This window comes from Heterobasidion irregulare, assembly GCF_000320585.1.
Source record: "Heterobasidion irregulare TC 32-1 unplaced genomic scaffold scaffold_01, whole genome shotgun sequence".
In the NCBI taxonomy this organism is placed as follows: domain Eukaryota; kingdom Fungi; phylum Basidiomycota; class Agaricomycetes; order Russulales; family Bondarzewiaceae; genus Heterobasidion; species Heterobasidion irregulare.
In genome coordinates, this window is record NW_009258197.1 from 2,995,325 (window position 1) to 3,015,621 (window position 20,297).

At 48.7% G+C, this 20,297-nt stretch overlaps 6 protein-coding genes across 6 annotated transcripts; 5 read left to right on the forward strand and 1 right to left on the reverse strand.

Moving 5' to 3' along the window:
- Positions 1–470: 470 nt before the first annotated feature.
- HETIRDRAFT_306066 (uncharacterized protein) lies at positions 471–1,942 on the forward strand (the record flags this gene model as incomplete). The annotated part of the gene is made up of 6 exons (XM_009543205.1): positions 471–670; positions 731–843; positions 895–921; positions 980–1,119; positions 1,168–1,252; positions 1,416–1,942. The coding sequence occupies 6 exons, from the start codon at positions 471–473 to the stop codon at positions 1,940–1,942; spliced, it is 1,092 nt and encodes a 363-aa protein (XP_009541500.1).
- Positions 1,943–2,304: 362 nt separating this feature from the next.
- Positions 2,305–9,283, forward strand: HETIRDRAFT_167188 (ABC transporter; the record flags this gene model as incomplete). The annotated part of the gene is made up of 39 exons (XM_009543206.1): positions 2,305–2,375; positions 2,433–2,859; positions 2,910–3,116; positions 3,229–3,405; positions 3,461–3,524; positions 3,574–3,614; positions 3,665–3,711; positions 3,768–3,882; positions 3,934–4,327; positions 4,381–4,444; positions 4,498–4,594; positions 4,648–4,678; positions 4,740–4,875; positions 4,940–4,985; positions 5,036–5,063; positions 5,115–5,141; positions 5,313–5,353; positions 5,401–5,668; positions 5,720–5,829; positions 5,879–5,927; positions 5,978–6,065; positions 6,137–6,149; positions 6,206–6,265; positions 6,316–6,408; positions 6,464–6,728; positions 6,784–6,952; positions 7,010–7,215; positions 7,268–7,507; positions 7,563–7,665; positions 7,719–7,913; positions 7,967–8,096; positions 8,149–8,212; positions 8,266–8,288; positions 8,347–8,472; positions 8,526–8,772; positions 8,835–8,849; positions 8,910–9,022; positions 9,075–9,098; positions 9,152–9,283. The coding sequence occupies 39 exons, from the start codon at positions 2,305–2,307 to the stop codon at positions 9,281–9,283; spliced, it is 4,746 nt and encodes a 1,581-aa protein (XP_009541501.1).
- A 954-nt stretch (positions 9,284–10,237) lies between these two features.
- Positions 10,238–11,171, forward strand: HETIRDRAFT_31582 (uncharacterized protein). The gene is made up of 4 exons (XM_009542003.1): positions 10,238–10,351; positions 10,407–10,724; positions 10,782–10,890; positions 10,944–11,171. The coding sequence occupies exons 1-4, from the start codon at positions 10,320–10,322 to the stop codon at positions 11,139–11,141; spliced, it is 657 nt and encodes a 218-aa protein (XP_009540298.1). The 5' UTR covers positions 10,238–10,319; the 3' UTR covers positions 11,142–11,171.
- Positions 11,172–11,560: 389 nt separating this feature from the next.
- Positions 11,561–15,637, forward strand: HETIRDRAFT_154043 (uncharacterized protein; the record flags this gene model as incomplete). The annotated part of the gene is made up of 17 exons (XM_009543207.1): positions 11,561–11,713; positions 11,791–11,898; positions 11,955–12,139; positions 12,191–12,369; positions 12,428–12,579; positions 12,645–12,886; positions 12,936–13,172; positions 13,226–13,262; positions 13,313–13,483; positions 13,540–13,656; positions 13,704–13,937; positions 13,993–14,257; positions 14,311–14,396; positions 14,452–14,686; positions 14,743–14,837; positions 14,897–15,220; positions 15,275–15,637. The coding sequence occupies 17 exons, from the start codon at positions 11,561–11,563 to the stop codon at positions 15,545–15,547; spliced, it is 3,093 nt and encodes a 1,030-aa protein (XP_009541502.1). The 3' UTR covers positions 15,548–15,637.
- A 379-nt stretch (positions 15,638–16,016) lies between these two features.
- On the forward strand, positions 16,017–17,557 carry HETIRDRAFT_99947 (uncharacterized protein; the record flags this gene model as incomplete). Its single annotated transcript, XM_009543208.1, has 9 exons — positions 16,017–16,128; positions 16,200–16,365; positions 16,423–16,444; positions 16,496–16,517; positions 16,577–16,678; positions 16,733–16,790; positions 16,851–16,900; positions 16,952–17,139; positions 17,201–17,557. 9 exons carry the CDS (start codon positions 16,017–16,019, stop codon positions 17,555–17,557), a joined length of 1,077 nt encoding a protein of 358 aa, XP_009541503.1.
- HETIRDRAFT_59790 (glycosyltransferase family 1 protein) lies at positions 17,511–20,278 on the reverse strand. Its single transcript, XM_009542125.1, has 9 exons — positions 20,183–20,278; positions 19,620–20,132; positions 19,461–19,568; positions 19,243–19,403; positions 19,124–19,184; positions 18,877–19,069; positions 18,443–18,820; positions 18,199–18,389; positions 17,511–18,150 (listed from the first exon to the last, which is right to left on the reverse strand). The coding sequence occupies exons 2-9, from the start codon at positions 19,827–19,829 to the stop codon at positions 17,731–17,733; spliced, it is 1,722 nt and encodes a 573-aa protein (XP_009540420.1). The 5' UTR covers positions 19,830–20,132; positions 20,183–20,278; the 3' UTR covers positions 17,511–17,730.
- Positions 20,279–20,297: the final 19 nt, after the last annotated feature.

A 20,297-nucleotide genomic window follows, 5' to 3' on the forward strand; every position in this document is an offset into this window, starting at 1 on the left:
GTCAATAAGATGAATGATTGATATGAATGTCGGTGGTTGAGGATAAACAGTGTCGAGGAAGAACCCACGGATGACGGCCACTGTTCCCACGTCTCCGAGGCGATCTTGTCCACATTTGGCATAGAATCGAAAGATTGTACGTAGCCTTGGTGCCTTATGAGAACACCGGCAGGGACTACTAGGGACTACTCAGGGACTATACGTCTGTTCCATTCAAAGCGACAGGGTGACAGCATGACAGTCCCAGTGATACGCAGAACTGATCCTGCACCACAAACAAATCACACGTGTGGCCATGGTCATCTTCAATTAAAAAACTGGCGGTCGTCTCACATTGACGCTGATGCTTGGCCACCCTTTATCTTCTACATCTGATCTTGACTTCATCATCCTACTTCATCCCACTCCCCCCACTTGAACCAGACCCACCGTACCGACTGATGCCTGAACGACGTACCTCTCAGGATCGAATGCATTCAGCTAATTTGGAGGTCATCTTTCTCGGAACGGGCACTTCGTCGAGCCTGCCACATATAGAATGCTTGACTGCAGGACCCGACGATCGTCCGTGCCGGACGTGTCTTTCGACGCTCACTCCAGAAGGGAAGAAGAACATCAGGAGGAATACCTCGGCCGCTCTGCGAATCAATGGGAAAGATGGGAAGCAGCGGTGCGTGTCTGATTCGGAGTATGGTGTTTTGGCTCGATGACTGAATGGTCTCGTGCTCAGGATGATCGTTATAGATGTCGGCAAGAACTTCCAGGCTGCCGCTCTCGAATGGTTTCCGAAGTATGGCCTGCGAAGAATAGACGCCGTTCTCATCACACATGCACATGCTGACGGTCAGTAATGGACTTCTTCTCAACTTCCGTGCATCTACTGACCAATCTTAGCTATGAATGGGTTGGATGACCTACGAGGTACCAAACTTTATTTATACCTCATGTGCGCGTACTAAGCCGATACACAATACACCAGCGTGGACCTTGAACGGAGTGATACAGCCGCACATCGATGTTTACGTTTCAAAGGCTACGTTCACCGAGGTCCAAAGGTCTTTTCCTTACATGGTGGCGAAGGAGTTCGCATCTGGCGGCGGAGACGTAAGTGAACCTGTTGTATCCTAATATTCGAATTGCTTTCAAACTGCTTAATTCAATTTTTAGGTACCGGAGTTCAAGTGGCATATCATCGAAGACAAGGTTCCATTCGAAATTGAAGATACAGGCATAGAGATCACTCCTTTTGCCGGTGAGCCTGGCCAAGGATCGTTTTAAAATCCCATTTCTCACAAGAACTTTCTATTGAATACTTGAAGTGCATCATGGTCGCTTATTCTCTGTGGCGCCTCCTCCAGGCTTTGTGCCTACACCAGTCGCCACCATGCCATCCACCCCTACGACTACCTCTGGAGCGTCGTCACCCACACGTCACTCGCCCGATCAAAACGCCACACTACTTCCCAAGATCCATCCTTACATTTGTTTTGGATTCAAGATAAATGATATCGCAGTATATCTCTCCGACGTCTCGCATATTCCCGATGATTCTTGGGCGCTTTTAGAGGAACCCCTCGTTAACGGTCAGAGCGATTCTGCTATACGGCATCCCTACGCCGTCGTTGTGCTTGACTGTCTGCGACTGCATCCGCACACATCACATCTTGGGATCAAGGACGCTACCAACATTGCTCGCCGACTTGGCGCACAACGCACCTATCTTACTGGTTTTGGCCATGAAGTCTCTCATGACGAGTACGTCACAATTGGAGAGGCCGTGGGAGGTAAAGAAGTACAGAATGCGAATTTGTCTTCCGTTGAACGGAGAGGTATCAGCTTGTTGGACAAGGGGAAGTCGATATGGCTTCGCCCTGCGCATGATGGATTGCAGGTGGTTGTGGCAGATAACAGGAAGGTAAAAGACAGCACCTACGAATTCTAGACCTCACATATCTTATTTTCACTGTTTATTCCTCGTCTTGCGTGTAAGTTGTATTGCAATGATCTTTTTCATACGATGTAGAATACAACTTGGCTTGGTTGCTTTCGGCTCAAAAGCTGCGCGGCAATTCCCGGCCCGCATTGCAAGCGCCCTCGCAGGTCGGGCCATGCGTTGGTCAATTTGAGGTCTTTAGTACTGACCTCAACATAAGACAGTTGTTCTGTTGTATCGACACTATTGACGACACAGTTCCTAGACTCGTTGGTTCAGGTTAAGTTGACTCTACAGATTTCTTAGTTAGAGAACAGTATCTAGAGACAGCAGCCACCGGTTCCCTGAAGCTTCCACACCGTTCCGTGGTCATGGAATCCCAATTCATACTGGATACAGGTACCCAACCTTCCACTCAACCCACTCAGCTCAAGAATCATGTGTGAGCTCGGTGGTGTTGAGTTCATGCGGCCCCTTGACTGACGTTGCCCGGCAATAGCGTCTGGCTCCATCCTCTCGCCATTCCTGCCTACATAGTTGTCGCATCGATAGCGCTACTCCTCCTTCAAACTATCTTATCGTACAGACCACTGAAGAAGCTCCTACGCTCTTCTGAAAATGAGCTTGTAGAGGCGACAAGAACAAACACACAAGCGGGTATCTTCTCCGAAACCAAGGAGCATGTGCAACGACTTGGGGGGTGGACTATTTTCTCCTTCAGGCTCGTCAGGCTGTTGTCCATCATGACCCTTCTGGGGCTGTCCGTAACAAGTTTCGTCTTTGACGAGGAAGGTCTTTTGAACGGCCCGAACGCCGATTCGCTCAGCAAGCTTTGGGGTAAAGGGCACAAGGAAAAGCATCGAAGTGCTGATGCTCTTTCGTTCACAAGGCATGAACAGATTGAGCTTATCCAATGTTCGACATATGTAAGTCGATGCCGCATGAAATGATCAAAATAGCTCACGACTGTGCCCAGCTCTATGCATCCTTCCTCGCTCTTCTCTCTGTCACGGCTGGGGTAAAACGTGCTCGTCCTGCAACAACGCATCTGGTTGTCATTCTGGGGACTGTTTTTGCGGTATACGTATATCGTGACCTGTGGCCATTATTGACATTCACAAAAACGCCTCCCGATCTACGCGACGAATCATTGCTATGGGCCAAATTGGCTGTCCTTGGACTGGTGGCTATCGTCATCCCTTTGACGGTCCCTCGCCAATATATTCCTCACGACCCACAGGCATGTTATCATTCCCGAACCTGATCGCGCGACGGATCTTATGATTTATCCGCAGGAGCCTCATGATAATCCCAATCCTGAACAAACGGCGTCTATATTGTCAATGATGCTCTACAACTTCCTTGATCCAGTCGTCTTCTCAGCCTACAGAGTCCCTCATCTCTCATTTGAGCAACTTCCCCCGCTAGCTGACTATGATTATACCAAATACTTGGTGCGGAGAAGCTTTCCGGTGAGTGTCAATAAGAAAACCGCATCATTCACCTGTGGATTCTGAAACATTCCAGCATCTGGATCTATTCTCTGGAGCTCGGAAGCGCCACTTGTTCTGGGGACTTATGATAGTATTTCGTGAGCTGCTCCGCGCTCACTCGTCTTCCGATTGACTAAATGAGTTTAGGTCGTGAATACATCGGTCTGGCGATCATGCTCGTCATTAGGGTTGGTATGACTAGTTAAAATCCACCGTGCTTTGCTAAGTCTTCTGGTAGACGAACACTTTATTACTTGGGCCTCTAGCAATCTATAAACTCTTGCAGTAAGATTTTGGGTTTTGCGATCTATCGAGCGTTGGCTGAGTTTGGGTTCTGTTAGGTCTTTGGAAATCGATGGGCGAGGCGCTGTCGTTCGCCCATGGGTTTGGATTTCTGGTCTTTTTTTTGGACCTATGATAGGCACAATCGTGATGCAGCGGTACGTCTTCCTCTCAGTAAGTTTGCTTCATCCTTCAAACGTCCTTTTGGATTGAGTTATTCGGTAGGGCTGGATTCGTATCCGCACGGAAGGTATCTTTACCCATTTGCTATTCGAACATGCTCTGCGAATACGAATGAAGGCTGAGACCGATAAATCTCCTGTGAAGCTTGAGGGGGCTTTGAAGGATTCCACAGTCACAGTCAGCACCCCCAATAACGCGTCACTTGAGGAAAGTAGCAGCGGGGACAGTAGATCGGGGAGTGGTGACGAGACAGCTAACTCGAGTTTTGTCAAGGTCAAGTCCCAAAACAGCAAAGGAAAGCAGCATACTGGGGACGAGAATGCTGAATTCATCAAGGACGATACCATGGGAGCGGACAACCTTGTTGGGAAAATCAATAATCTAGCCTCGGTAGACTTGAACAATACTGCGGATGGGTGTGATTTCTTACTCTTGAGTACGTTCTTTCGACATCTTAAGAATTTGTTGTACCTGATATCTGGTGCGTAGTTTTGTATCTGCCTCTGCAGATCGTCTTGTGCGTCGTCTTCTTGTATACCATTCTTGGTTGGAGGTAGGTTGCATTACCAAAACAAAATGGACGTGATAGACTCAATCAATCTCCAGTGCTTTTGTCGGATTGGCCTCAATGGTCATCCTCTTCCCCTTCCCAGGATTCATCTCCAATTTGATCAAACGGGCGCAGGAGGAAGGTATCAAGCGGGTATATCAGTTCAAAGTCTTTGAATAGAAGCCAATAACTGACAAACTTCTTAGACCGATGCACGTGTGCAAACTGTCACAGAAAGTACGCATAAAACATCGTTGAATCTTCTCACCGTTCCACAACTTTGATGCGTTGACTTTAGCCATGAACGTCTTGCGCATGGTCAAAGTATTTGGCTGGGAACATAAACTTATCGAAAGGTTAGCGGAGAAACGAGACGATGAACTCAACTTCGTCCAGCGTCGCCAGCTGCTGAACTTGTTGAACAACGTGTTGAAGTAGGCCTAAACCTCACGTCAATAGCTTGTTTCTTGTTCGATGCTGACGCCACCAGCAATAAAGTGTCATTATTCCTGTTGTTACAATGATAGTCACTTATGTTACATATGTGCGGATTTATCTCTCATTGAATGCGGGGCCTTTCTGACATTTTGACAGACAATCATCATGAAGCAGATCTTGGCACGTAAGTCATACGCGCTAGAAGCTTTCGCACTGTCTCAATGATACTACTCAGCTTCAACTGTTTTCTCTTCAATATCTGGTGCGTTTCTCTACAGATTCGAACATATTCGCAATACTCATTTGTCTGCAGTGTTTGATATTCTGCGAGATCAACTCCGTTCAGTATTTCTTATGATCCCGCGTTTTACGCAAGGCTCGTAGTCTCGTCACATACGTTGGACCAAGAGACTCTGATGATTGTGGTCCATAGCGAAGGTTTCCCTTGACCGGATTACTGAATTTCTCCACCAGGTAATCCATCCATCAGTATTCAATGGCTGTCGCTCATGTTTTTCTAGGCCGAGCTTTTGGATTCCTACGCTGAAGATGCAGAGGGGAAGACAAATAAATCCCTCACCGAAGCACACTCGAATCGGGATGTTATCGGATTCCAGGATGCTACATTCACATGGGCGAACGATAGCTTAGACGACGGTGCTGTAACTCCGTCCAGACGGAAGTTCGTCCTGAACATCGAAGGGGAGTTGCTTTTCAAGCGCGCTTGCATAAATGTCATCATCGGCCCAACTGGGTCAGGAAAAACATCTTTGCTGATGGCCTTGCTAGGTAAGCCATATAACTCTTCAAGAGGATGCAGTCGCTCAATGAACGTATCAGGCGAGATGCACTTCGTGCCCTCTGGTCCTGGATCATGGTACAGTCTTCCTCGTGAAGGTGGTGTTGCGTACGCTGCCCAGGAGTCTTGGGTACAGAATGAAACTATCCGAGTAAGTGGTGTATGTGCGCACCATTGACACAAGTCCTGAACGAAGTCAGGACAACATCCTATTTGGAGCACCGTACGACGCCGTTCGATACAGCAAAGGTCCGTTTTTTTTGTTAAATGGGCCAGATAGCTGCTCACATACGTGACAGTGGTCTTCCAATGTGGACTCGAGCGGGATCTTACACTTTTCGAGGCCGGAGACCAGACCGAAGTCGGTGAAAAAGGACTGACGTTAAGGTTAGTTCATGTCCTCTCTAGTTCATTTTCGAACTGGCGGCTCATCTATTCTTCTTTCTTCTCATTGTCAGTGGTGGTCAAAAGGTATTTAACTCACATCGCATGCGTATGCGCGGGGCTGAATATGTTAATCGCACCAGGCTCGAGTTACTCTCGCCCGAGCAATATACTCTTCTGCCGAAATAATTTTACTAGACGATGTGGGTTCTTACTACTTGCATGCTATCTTCCTTCCCAACTTGGCTTCTAGGTACTTGCAGCTCTGGACGTACACACTGCCCGCTGGATCGTCGATAAATGCTTCAAGGGGGATCTCATCCGTGGACGAACAGTATTACTGGTCGTGAGTCCTCCCCCTCCTTCGATCAATGTCAAAATACGGATGTGGTGGATTGTAGACTCACAATGTCGCAATGGCGAGTCCTATCGCGGAATACGTGGTCTCCCTCGGTCTCGACGGTAAGGTAGCGAGCCGTGGGTCTGTATTGGATGCACTTGCACATGACAATGCGCTGTCGAAAGAGGTCTCCGAAGAAGTTGTCGCGATCGAGAAAGCCGACACTGAAATAGACTCCGAGGAGCCAGACAACGCGAACAAAAAGGCAGACGGAAAACTTACTGTTGCTGAAGAGATCCATGAAGGCCACGTCAGTTGGGAAGCTAGTACGTTCGGCAGTGTCAAGAACCTTTGCTTGTAACTGATCGTGTGTGACGGTAGTGGGCCTGTACTTCAAGAGTTTGGGTGGCTCGCACACCACCTTGTTCTGGATCGTGTTCTTGGGCGGCATAACTTTGTGCGATCTGGCGAATTCCATTCAAACGTGGTTCTTGGGCTACTGGGCACAGCAATACGAAATATACCCTCCATCAGAAGTTCACGTCTCTTTGTAGGTTCAACTCACCATATTGTTCAAGACATATACTGATTGCCGTTGTTCGATCAGCTACCTGTCCGTTTACTCTCTCCTCTTGTTGTTTGCTATCGGCGTGTATTCCATCGGTAGTAGTGTATACGTGTTTGGCGCCGTACGAGCATCTAGAATCATTCATCGAAGGCTCATAGAGTCCGTGCTTAGAACAACCCTACGATGGCTTGACATGACACCCACATCACGAGTCATCACGCGTTGTACTCAGGACATCGGTGCCAGTGCGTCTGATAATTCATATAACCCGTCCGTTGTTGACATTCGTATCTACAGTCGATGGACCAGTTGTGAACAATCTCCTTCGGGTCATTGAAATTTCCGCCACATTATTGATCAAGCTTGCTGCGGTCGTAGTATTGACACCAGTATTCGTCGTTCCTGGCATCTTGGTGTCATTGTTGGGCGGCTGGTGCGGTCATATCTACATGAGAGCACAACTATCTGTCAAACGAGAGATGAGTAACGCAAAGGCTCCGGTGATGGGGCATTTCGGCGCTGCCATAGCTGGTCTCAGTACGCATTTCATGTCTAGCTCACAATGTTCATCCGGTCTCATATGCATTCACAGCTTCGATACGTGCCTACGGTGCTCAGGCTGCGTTCCGGCAGGAATCTTATCGACGCATTGATCGCTACACGAGAGCAGGCCGGACCTTCTACAATCTCAACAGGTTAGTTGATGTTGTGAGTTCGTCGACATGAAGCTGACATGAGTCATCTGCAGATGGGTTTGTGTTCGGATTGATGCGCTCGGTGGCTTATTCGCGGCAGCTCTCGGCGCGTGGTTGGTCTACGGACCCGGACATAGCGATAATCTTCCTTCAGACACTGGATTCTCCCTCACAATGGCAGTGGGCTTTAGTGGTATGATTCTGTGGTGGGTACGTTGCTTGAACGAGTTTGAAGTCAGCGGCAACAGGTATGGCATGCTATCGTCCACTTTCCAAGTGCGTTTCTGATCGAGCCCTCTAGTTTGGAGCGGATCCAAGCATACATTAACATTGAACAAGAGCCGAAGGCAACGAAGGATGGAGTTCCTCCAGCCTATTGGCCGGCTAGCGGGGATGTCAAAGTGGAAAATCTGTCTGCTCGTTATTCGCAAGTGAGTCAAATTTGTGTGCCTGTTTATCCTTATAAGCTAACCGTGGGTATAGGATGGGCCGAACGTTCTGCACGATATATCATTCCACATTAAATCAGGCGAACGTGTCGGTGTTGGTCAGTGGATTGCATTCATCGTTGACATACAGATATGCTGACGGATTACCTAGTCGGGAGAACCGGAAGCGGAAAGGTGACAGGCACGAAATGCCATGACGAACAGACTTCTGACTATCTTTTGACCCTTTCAGAGCTCACTGACCTTATCACTTCTTCGTTGTCTCTTCACCGATGGCGCCATCTATTATGATGGGCTTCGCACCGATTCGGTCAATCTTGACTCCCTGCGCACAAACATCACGATTATCCCCCAAGTTGTGAGTAGCGTAGGGCCTCGCGATCTCGTCATCACTAATGCAACGCTGTGTAGCCTGAGCTTCTTAGTGGTACACTGAGGGAGAACCTGGATCCGTTCTCCGAACATGACGATGCAACATTGAATGGAGCTTTGCGAGCTGCCGGGCTCTTTTCACTCCAGAGCGATGACGACGAAGGTCGCATTACCTTGGACACCAAAATCTCGACGGGTGGGGGAAATCTTTCGGTTGGTCAACGGCAGATTCTCGCACTGGCAAGAGCCATTGTGCGTGGGAGCAAGCTGCTAATTCTCGACGAAGGTTTGTTCCTGTGTCAATTGTTTCTTGTTATCTTACTGATTGACCATTTTCTCTCTTTCCAGCTACCTCCGCAATAGGTATCTGATTCATGGTTTATTTCTATCATTAAGACCCCTCCCTCACTAACACACCTGCAGACTACGAGACAGATTCGGTCATTCAATCTTCATTGCGCCATGAACTCAGAGGCGACGTAACGTTGATCACGATAGCACATCGTCTGCAGACCATTATGGACGCAGACAAGATTGTGAGCACGTCCTCATTCTTACCGTTATTCGAGTATTCAAAATGCCATCTAGTTGGTCCTCGACGCAGGCCGCATCGTGAGGCTCAGTTCTGTTGATTGACTTGAATGAGAATTCTAACGTTCGTGCAGGTTGAGTTTGACACACCGAGTGCGCTTCTCAAGAACGACAAGGGGATATTGCGGGCTCTGGTCAATGAGAGTAGTGACAAAGAGACACTATATGTGATGGCGAAAGGAGAGAGGGAAATAGAGCCTCGTTAGATATGGGGCACTGGCATTCCGACAGCGGTAACAGTCTAACTGCTAGTCTTTCTGTCCAATAAGCGGCGAGCGAATGTATAAAGATCGAAGAGAGAGAGGACGTGGCGCGCAACTGTACCAGAGTAAGCAAGAGTACGAAGGACGTCGTGAGCCAGCTACACTGACAACCACGACGAGACTTGTATACCAGAAATGTAAAAGATCTCCTGCGATGCGAGATGAAGACAGAGGACGAACATAAGATCAACGCACCCGATCTCTGCGAGCTCTCGACGCTCATCGAGCGAGCTTGTTATCTTCTATTGCACCACAGATACCGACACTGAGCTTGCAGTAGAATTTACAGAGTTCTCGCTTGAGACGTGGTCGACGAACCCTGCATGGGTTTTTGTAGAGACAGCCCGTGGAGAGTTGGCCACACGCAATCAAGGCAAATGATTCCTCCGAGTTGTTGAAGTAGTTTCGAAAGAGGGAATCTATCACATTGACCGCTGGGTTCCACGTGCATGAAGAAAGGTGGGGTATGGAGATGGCGCACGGACTCTTTGAGAAGGCAATCTCGTCGTCTACGGAATACCTTCAATTGAGCGATGATCAACTTGCTTCTTCAAAGTATAGTACGGTATATGTGGATGAGTAGCCGCATAGGAGTGCTCAGTGCTCACGCTGAACATGATATCATCTGGAAGGGTGTCACTAGTAATCTTCTTCAGGCTAAACATATATGCAGATATTTGCACAGAACTGTCAAGAAGGAGTCGTAAGCACCTTGTCTTAATGTACTCTGCAGCTACAGATAGGGCCCTGAATAGTATGTAGGCTGGAGCGGAGGGAGATGGATGGCAAGGGAGTGTCACATCGAGGGTAACTGCAGATGGAATGCGTCATCATGCTTTATGTAATGCAGTCATTTGGTCGTTTTGGGAGAGCTCGCGTCCGCGATTCCGCTGTCCACCCTTTACCACCACACAGATCATAATCCCCGCACTGTCAAGCCTCAAGCTAACCTGAACAGTAAGAACCGGGGTCGTTGGCAATGAGATTCTTCTCTCAATCATTCTTGTACGAGTAAGTAGCGTAAAACAAACCTTCTGTATCCATATAACGGCCTCCTATTATCAAGCGATCCCTGGTCAATTGTATCTCTCGCATTCTTTTTGCGATACCCAAACCCATACGCATCCCATGTGCTTTCCTGCGACGTCATCTCGCGCGAGTTCTCGTCAACTGGGTCGCTGCTCACTACACGCCTTATCCTCAAGCGTGGCGCCTTACCAAGATGGGCACCTAAAGGCATAATCACTCGCGCAGAGACTTGGGTCATCGAGGAGAGTGAGGTTGACCCTGAGGGCAAGGTCGTACGATGCAGGACAAAAAATCTCGATCATGTCAAAGTTATGCAGGTGCAAGAGACACAGACGTTCAAGCAAACTCAGGATGGGTGCGCGCTCTTCATACACCTTTCAGACCGCTACTATAACACGTATGATACCACTAGGAAAACATTGCAGACCACAGGGGCAAGCATTGTCTCTGGCTTCGGTTGGGGCCTCACGAAGCGGATCGAGAGTCACGGTCTGGCTCGGTTTAAGGCTAATATGCAGCGAGTAAGTGTCTTCGAGAAGTGAACCACGAGACCATACTCATTACATTTCCACAGTCACGGGAAGGAGTCTCGCTCATTCTCGATCTCATACGCCAGTCTCGACTCCATCCCATGACCATGGGCGCGTCCTACCTCAGTCTCGCCACCCGCCAAGTTTCGTCCGGCAGCAGTCCTGGGACCGGAGGCTCAGAGGAAGAGGGAGAACTTTTCCGTTCTGGTTCAAGAAGCTCACGGAATCAGAATCATGCGTGATGTTTTTCAGAAAATTAGCAGTGTGAAGGTGGCAACCTTTCTTCTTTAATGAATCGTAGGATTCTCTCGTACCTGTTCGGTATTTTCATGTTCTTGTGTTTCTCGGTTAGCTTTCGTCTCTGAGCAGTTGTATCAGTAGTATATCACCATCGCACGAACATTACTCTCACTCTACTCACCAATTCACGCCCTTGCCAATTGCGTGAGATTCGTGGTACTGACAGTTAGATGCCCGAGACCGGTGATATGCCGGCTCAGCAAGGATACGGAAAGAACTGGTCAAGAGCTGGCTTCTTCTCATCCCCCTCAAAGCAGCTTAAGCCCACTTCACAAGGAGCATGCGACGTGTTGGCATCACCCCCCGTGAAGTTAACGTTTTACCCGCAGAACAAGTGAAGTCAAAGGCGTGAATAAGGACCATGTACTTTCCAACTTCCGCTGCTCGCCAACTGTGCACAGTGCCCGCCCTTCCTAATGCCATCACAAAACCAATTATATCTCTTTGTCCCAGTACCCGCCGGTCCTTATTCTGCACCCTTAACAGTGATGGTATAGCCTTATGGCGTGTTAGGGTGAGTCCATAGTTTACACGAGGTAGGCGCACCGAACTGACGTGGATATATGCGCATTCTGGGTTGGTTCCTCGAAGCCGTCTGCGATATTGGCTTATTTGTCAAGGACGCCTACATCACTGGCTGAGCATGGAGAGAACCGAGCACTTCACTGGTCTACGGATGGGACTAGAATAGTCATCCAGGTGCGCAGTGCGTGCATAACGTTCCAAACTCAGAATTCATCATGGGATATGGGCAGACAGCGAAATCGTATCTGGTCCTGGTGACTGTGCAGTTCAACCCCAACGAAACACCGTATGAAGCACCTGAACTTGCATCTGGTAACAAGCGCAATTTCTTACCTGGTCCTGGAGAAGCGCTACCCTTGCAATCAATCGTGTTGCACTTCGAAGGCGTTATTCATGTGGAGGGAAGCCTCTTGAGGTGAGTACACGCACTATCCTATTGCCTTGAGTCGCTTCACCTCTGCTTTAGTGTGTCACCTCGAAGACATTATATCCTCTTCTCTACAAAGAGCCCTCCTTCGATCCAGCGAATACCGTGGCCTGTAACACAAGATGCAGAACTTTACGGGCGAGGTGGTACTAGGCAATATGGTTATGATAGCTGGGTCATCAATGAAGAGGACTTTCCATGGCTCGAAGACTCTGATGGTCAGTAATTTAGTCATTCATCAATGTGCAGAAGTTCGGAGGACTAAGCGTCTTGTAGTCACCGTCTCTGATATATTCTGGTTTCGTGGATCGGACGTAGAGTCATGGATCACTTCGGATGGGCGTGCGTACTTTGTCCAGCTCAGCGAGAGCGCGTATTCAGACACCAACACATCGAACCCTGACATGGCTAGCGAAAATGCAACACGAGTAAGCACACCTGTCCTCTTTACCCTGCGACATTTTTGATAGCTTTTGTCATCTTATCTTGCTAGGATTCGATAGCGAGCGATCTCAAAGGGAAAGATCGAGCCCATACTTCCCTCGAAAGTTTAACGTCCCAACCCAGTTCGCAATGGCATGGTACATGTATTCACAACGTAGAAGTTCCTCGATGGGTACAAAAACGTCGACAGGCGGATTTTGAAGACGATGTACATGATTATGATCAGCCTCGACGAGCGGTGAAAGTTGCTGTGAATACTAGATTCTCTTTGATCGCAGTGGGCACGCACAGGTGCGTGAGATCAACTCATCTAGTCGGCTCTTGTTAAAATGAAAGACAGCGGGACCGTGGAATACACTACATTTCCGTCGCCAGAAGAACCCCATCCTAAGCCCCAGGTCTTGCAGATCCCTTATTCGTATAGGGGGAGTGCGAAGGGATCCGTCTGTGCCATGGAATGGAGTTCAGATGGATACGTCTTAGCGGTAGGTTGGCAGCACGGCTGGGCTGTTTGGAGTGTGGCCGGACGCTGTCTGGCTTGGGGTTTTGGCTTGGAGGATCAGGTAGATGAAGACAGGTAAGGCTTACTCTTTTCCCACTGGGATTACACTAAATGCCCAAATCAATCAGATTTCAAGATGCTTTCATGTTTGGTATATGCGATTTAGTAAGCTTGCAAGCCGTCTTATATAACTGTCATCTCAAACCACATGCTAGTTTTGGGTCGCAGGAAATTTTGAACTCGTAGTTCTCGCGCGCTCCAGCCCGAATAGTGCGTTGACAATATTGTTTCCCGAGTTGTGTGTTAATGCGAGCATATCAGAGTCAGATGGGCAACTGTTCACAATACCATTCGCGAAAAGCGCCACCACAGGTCTCCATGCGCCGGTGAGGGGTCTACGACCAGAAATCACTGGGGTCCACTCATCTTGAATATGAGACAGGATAATACAGAGTATGCGTTCCTGCAGATGGACGATCGAGTCCTGGTGTATAGAGGCGCAGATCAACCTGACATGAGCGTGATCAATCCTGAGTCGGATGTGTGGCAACATATCAAGGTAAGTTGTTAGACGCCCCCCTTTTTTTCTTGGCTAACTCCGTCTAGATACCGCAAGACTACCTAGCAGCCAACTGGCCTGTGCGATACTCGACCATCAGTGCAGATGGCCGTTTGGTTGCTATCGCAGGTCGGCGAGGTCTAGCACATTATAGTTCGACATCTGGTCGGTGGAAACTGTTTGCGGACGAGTTACAGGAGCAAGCATTCACAGTGAAAGGTGGTCTTCTCTGGTTTCACCATGTTCTGATCGCGACAGTTGAGGTGGCGAAGTCATGGCAGGCAATTGATTTCGGTAGTATGTCCTTGCATTCAAATCTGACATTCTGTTTTCCAGATACGATTGTATTCTCGAGATCTCGAGTTAAGCAATCAAAACGTCCTCCATCGCGAAATATTGTCGTCGCCGGTTGTCATATTGTCACTGGTTGACAACTCCTTGCTTGTCTATACGGCCGATAACACGTTGTCGCACTACTTGATCCTTCCGACGTCGGATACAATCAAACTACATCTCTGTGGAAGCATCACATTTGGAGGCATTATCGCTAACCCCAACGCAGTCAGAGTATTGAGTTGGCTGATCCCGACCGCTCAAAAGCGTGAGTCCCATTCTGTTTGTAAAAACCATTCTGATTTGACCTCTTATGTTTAGAACTCGGTGATCCCGCAGAGGACCTGTCAGTGGCTACAGTCTTGATGATGGTCGGTGGGCAGCTCGTGCTTTTACGGCCTAGAAAAGCAAGTGTTTCTTCCATGCCGCTTTTTCAACGTGAAATCTAACAACTACATATAGTCGGGCGAACAAGAAGTGCGCTATGACATGCAAATATTGGCCGACCGTATTGAATTTTGTTGGATCCATCTCCGCGGCATTGGCAGTCTTGAGAATTCTCTGTGGGGGTTTGACGGACGAGGCATGCGAGTGTGGCTAAATGCTCTATCTATCGAAGCCCCTCAGCTTGACGAGCCATCCAATGCCCGAGAAGTTAAAGAAAGCGTCAATATTCCTCTGGACTTCTATCCGTTGGGTAGGTGTGATTGCCTCATCTTTGCGGCGTGGTCTCATAGATGCAAAACCATACAGCTGTTCTCATGGATAAAGGAATCATCATGGGAGCTGAGCACGAGATAAGCACACGGATGAATCTGCCTTTCTTGATGTTCCGCCATGCTACAAGTGTGGGTCGATTTCCTTTCTGTATGGTCGATGGCCTCGAATGAATTCCTTCCTGTTACAGTCACATCTCTTCCTTCACCACATTCTGCTTGTTCACTTGACCTCCGGTCAGGTGAAAGAAGCTGTGCTATTTGCCTCACATTACCAGCACTTGGTCTTCTTCGCACATGCTCTCGAAATTCTGCTACACACTGTTGTTGATTCGGAGACAACGTCAAGAGACGACAGCTCGGAAACATTGGACAAAACCCTGTGCGCGGTTGTGGAATTTTTGGACCATTTCGATGTTGCTCTGGATGTCGTCGTCGGCTGCGCACGAAAGACTGAGATGGCAAGATGGCCTCATCTGTTTGACATTGTGGGCAGCCCACAATCTCTGTTTGAGGTCAGTGCCGTGTTTTGCCAAACTCCGGGTCGCTTGGTCTCACAGATTGGACAGACATGCCTTTCGTCGCAGCGACTTCGTACGGCGGGCTCGTATCTACTGGTCCTGCATAGTCTTGAACAGCTCGAGGCAGGCAATGATGGCGCGCTGCGATTGCTTTGCAGTGCAGTTGAAGTCAAAGATTGGCAATTATGTCGGGAGCTCTTGCGATTCTTCCATTCTATCGATACCACAGGGGAGGCGCTCAGGGAGGCGCTCGCTCAGCCCTTCATGTCTGGCAGATCTGAGTTGAATGGTGCTTTAAGCAACGGCGAAATGCACCCATGACCTCTTGTTGCCTTGTATCACCTACCTCAGCTTTTCATGACATTTGTGGATTAGTTATAGATTTAAAATAACTTATATGATTGTTTGGAATCATATGCTGGGAAGCTACAGGGATTTACAGGGATCTACCAGTCGACCAGAAATCCGCAGTAAATCTACTGGTTCCAATGACCGCGTCGTCGTATCAACTTAATCACGCTTGAGTCATGTGGGGACGTTTGTCCCGCGCAGCCGTATCATAACATCTGTGAGGTCGACCCTGGTCGACCTGGTTCAACCTCGCACTGAGTCCACGCGATAGGCACGCCTCTGCACGCCTATCGTTTAGTTACTGGTAAGGCACATGAGGGTACATGTGATGATAAGTTTGTCTATGGCGCGCACTAAAAGTACTGTTCTCCTTCTCAAACCACCATCACTCTTTCACACTCAAACGCCCATGGCTGCAGTGAGGTCATTTGTTCGTACAATGGCTACAGCGACACGTACAACAGAGCCCATCGCCTTCACTCCTGAAGGTGCTGTTTCGATTTCTTACTCCACGCTGGTTGCATCATCCTCGTCTTTGACTGCATCCATCGGTAGGCGCTCAGTACTCAATGTATCCACGATTCACTACTGAAAAACTAACAACTATCGAACACTATCTTAGAGAAGGCTTTCGGATCGCAGCCTGATTCTTTGGGGATCATTATTGTTAAGGATCTTCCTTCGACGTACCCTAGTCTGAGGGAGAAGCTCATGAAATTGGCATATTCATTTGCTCACCTTGACGAGCCTACGAGAGAGAAATATGCTGATATCAAGAGTCGATACAGGTTTAACTTTTATCTCAAACTTATAGAGAGCATCTATTGACGTTTCTATCATTCTAGTTTCGGCTGGTCTCACGGAAAGGTTGATGTCACATGATTCAATTGGAATACTGACACTGATTGTTTCTCTTAGGAAATTATGAACGGGAAGCCTGGTTCGTAGTCTTGAGCCCTGAAGACGACGAACCGTTATGCTTACCTTCGATATGAGCAGATACTCTGAAAGGCTCTTACTATGCAAACCCTGTGGTAGATCGACCCACGGTTGCTGCTGCTTTACAGAAAGCATATCCTGAGTACTACGGTGCCAACGTGTGTACGTAGGACTCCATCGGCTGAAAATATGTTTTTGTTGAACTCCTACGAACAGGGCCAACAAACCAGGAAGGTGTAGAGGGTTTCGAAGAGGCATTCAAAGAACTTGGAAGGTATGCCGAAAGAATATATGGAATATATGGCATATATGTGATCTAATCTGATGTCTATAGCTTTGTGTTTGATGTGGGATGCAAGTTGGCTGTCGCCTGTCAGCCGTTCGGTACGTTCGGTTGCAAAACTCATTAAAATCAAGATGCTGAGCAACCTTCAGCCTCTTCGCACCTCACGGACTCCTCAATTTCCTTAGAGAAACTCATCAGGTCCTCACAGACAACGAAGGCTCGTCTTCTCCACTATTTTCCGCCATCTCCCGAGAACCCTCTTCCCCGCGAGGATGAGCCTATAGACAGCTGGTGTGGGTTTCACTTGGATCACTCTCTGCTGACTGGATTATGCTCGGTGATTATGTTTTTGAAGGTGGAGCGTCTCTCACCTGACTTAATTATCTCTTGCTATGCAGGCCATGTATCTTCGCCACGAGGCGGGTGCCGCTCCTGCTGTCGTATCTTCGCCTTCTTCTGCATCCGGGCTATACATTCGCAGTAGGGGTGGGAACCTCACGAAGGTCTCGATTCCTCTTGATTGCCTCGCCTTCCAGACAGGTGAAGCCCTCGAGCTAGCGACGGGAGGAAAGCTTCGTGCGACTCCGCATTGCGTCCGTGTCGGTGCTGGCCAGGATGCAGAGAAGATTTCGAGAGAGACCTTTGCCTTGTTCATGCAGCCCGAAGTCAACCAGCAAATCAGTGTCGAGGAAACGTTCGGGCAATATAGCAAGCGTATATTTGATAAACATTATAGCGAGAATGTTGTACAGTAAAGTAAGGCATGTATCCGTCCGTGGAAGAGACTCTAGTACTGATTCCACAATTGGCACACGATAGATGTACAATACTGTAAAACGACCCCGACGTGGAAATGATATAGTGAAAATAGTTAAGGCATGTTGGCGCGTCTAGGCTTGTCACAAGGAGACAAGGGATATCTTCTGTATCACCCAGTGGAGACGGATGAAGCCGAGCGAGAGCGGCGGTGGCCTGATGTTGTTAGCGCGTCAGGTAGGACAGATAGAACGGCCGCAGTGAGACTGCTACGTTTGGGAGACAACGTTCTATCCTTTCCTTCGTTATGCCGTGACGAGCTCGTCGAAGATCGTGTGTTATCTTGATCAGAGATAACGCTCCAATCCTCGCTAGGGGCACCGCCACCGGACTCGCTGGGAGCACCATTGCCAGAGCTTTCCTCAGATCGTGTTTCGGGTCGACTGGAAAGTGAAGAAAGGGATTGGTCGTGCTCTCGAATGGTGCTATCTTCTGCATCAACAGCATCTTCGTGGACTGTTCGTCGAATGAGTGAGCGGGCATATTCTAAATCACGGTAGATGGCTTCGATGGCAATGGCAACACCATTCTCCTATGAAGGCGTCAGCGGGTGAATTTGTCCAAAGAAGACATCACTGACTGAACGGATTTGCTCGCCAACTAGTTTCGCCCGATCTATCTGTTTGTGATCTGTCGTGGCAGCGATAAGAGCCTCAGCCATGCTGTCCACTGTCAACTTCCGCACACCAGTGCCGACGCCCAGTGCTTCAACGCGATCAGCCCAGAAGAATTGATCTCCGAAGAAAGGTCTGATGATTGTTGGGATGCCAGCTGAACCGGAAATGACGTCAGCTACACCTGCTTTGTGAAGATCGAAGACAAACCTCGTAAGCTCGCGCCAGTGGTCCCGGCTCCTCCATGATGGCATGCAGCATCAATGCGCTTGAAGAGCCAGTCGTGTGGCACGGAAGCAAGAGGATAGATCGATTTGGGCAGTGGCTCTTCGGCCTCAGGAACTTCGGCCACGTTCTTTGTCAATCTGTCGGACCAGCCTTTGGACAATATAGCATGTACGCCGCCCTGCACGATGCTATCGACGATACAGCGGGTCATGGCCTTGGGATCGGAGACGACGATGCTGCCAAACCCTATGTACACGACCTTCTTCCCTTGGCTATGCGCAGAATCGATGAATTCGACTAGGTCAGGAGGTGGCGTCCACTTCTTGGCGCCAACACTTGCATCGTCAAGAAACCAGTATCCTAGAATGAGAATGAAGATCAGATGCCGCGCTCCCAAGGGTAAAAGTGAGACACACCGGTCACGCGAATCCATTCAGGCCAATCGAGGGGGGGTGGAACTACGATAGGACTGAAGTTGTACAAGAAAGGGATCTTATGAGGCTCCATCTTGTCCAAAGAAGTGCTTGGGAGACCCAGAGTGTTCCGGCGCCAGCGATTGATTTGACCGGCGGTACCTCTCCAGAAGACTTGATCGAACATGACATAGGTCTATCCATAAATTGAGAAGTGTAGCTGACAATGAGGACGACAGCTTTTTGTTACCATATAGTTATAACTGCCTCCCATCTTCCTTTCAGGAACAGCGAAAGCGTGGGGATAGGCCCTGAGATTGGATTGCAAAGATTGAACCAAATTTTAAATCCAAGAGACTGATTACCCACCTGGTCCTCGACCACGTCATTGTAAACGCCTTGAAATAAGGAATACGGAGAGCCTCGGCGATGTGGTATCCTGCCATAGCACTAGGAGACTCTACGAGAACATCGGTATCCTGGCATGCGTCCCATGCTGTCTTCAGCAGGTCGTCAATCCAGCCACGGAACTATGGGGTCGAGATGATATCAATAGCAGTCGAAAGAACAAGGTCATTCTGGATCACCTTCTGCATACCCTCGCGCAAGAATGATACTGTGAAAGTACCATTCTCGACACATATACGCATGAGTTCTGTTGGATCGCCACCGACATATCCGAATTCGATGCCATACTATAAGCCAGTCAATGGACATAACGATGCACACGACGATGCCTCGCTTACTGATTCAACCCAGCTCTGAAATTCTCCGTGAGTGGCAATCTTGACATGATGACCATCGGCCATCAAACCTTTCGCTAAGGCGATGTATGGTTGCACGTCGCCCCGCGAGCCAATAGTCAGAAAAGTGAAGCGCAGAGGATTCTTGGGTTTGAAGGTCAAGAAAGTCGAAGAGGTCGACGTGAACATGACAGCAGGAAGCGAATTTGTCATAGTCTCAGGTGCGGGCGGAGGATCAGAATCCTCTTTGGATGTGGTTTTGGAAACAAACTCCTCGAGGATGAGGGCATCTCGTTGACCCTGACTAGGCGTTACTGGTTCACCCCTTGCATCGCGCCTTCTAACATCCTCTATCTGACGGTTAAGGATGCGAACAAATGCTGCTCGACGGTCTTGCTGGCCGAATTCGAGAAAGAGCTCTTCGTAGCCTTTGATGATCACAATAAGCCCATAGTGTGCAAACCGGAATGCCTTTGAGATCTCGGTGGATAGAATATCTCGAATAGGAAGTATCAACTGGACAACTTATCAGCACAAGACGCTACAAAGCAGGCGATTGAACCTACCCGAGTTCTGGAAGCAAGCGGCCCGCTGTTCTTGAAGCACAAGTAGTTGGTAGAAACATAGAGTCGCCCATATACTGGTAACAACCGGAAGATATATCCTGAAAAGTCTGAATCA

Bases quoted from the DNA above. Each gene is read 5' to 3' on its own strand.
- HETIRDRAFT_31582 (XM_009542003.1), top strand. From the start codon at position 10,320: ATGAGATTCTTCTCTCAATCATTCTTGTACGA. The intron at 10,352-10,406 runs GTAAGTAGCGTA...CCTATTATCAAG, and splicing joins TCTCAATCATTCTTGTACGA to CGATCCCTGGTCAATTGTAT. The intron at 10,725-10,781 runs GTGCGCGCTCTT...TGATACCACTAG, and splicing joins TTCAAGCAAACTCAGGATGG to GAAAACATTGCAGACCACAG.
- HETIRDRAFT_59790 (XM_009542125.1), bottom strand. From the start codon at position 19,829: ATGACAAATTCGCTTCCTGCTGTCATGTTCACGTCGACCTCTTCGACT. The intron at 19,569-19,619 runs GTAAGCGAGGCA...ACTGGCTTATAG, and splicing joins TTCAGAGCTGGGTTGAATCA to TATGGCATCGAATTCGGATA. The intron at 19,070-19,123 runs GTAACAAAAAGC...ATTTATGGATAG, and splicing joins GAGGCAGTTATAACTATATG to ACCTATGTCATGTTCGATCA.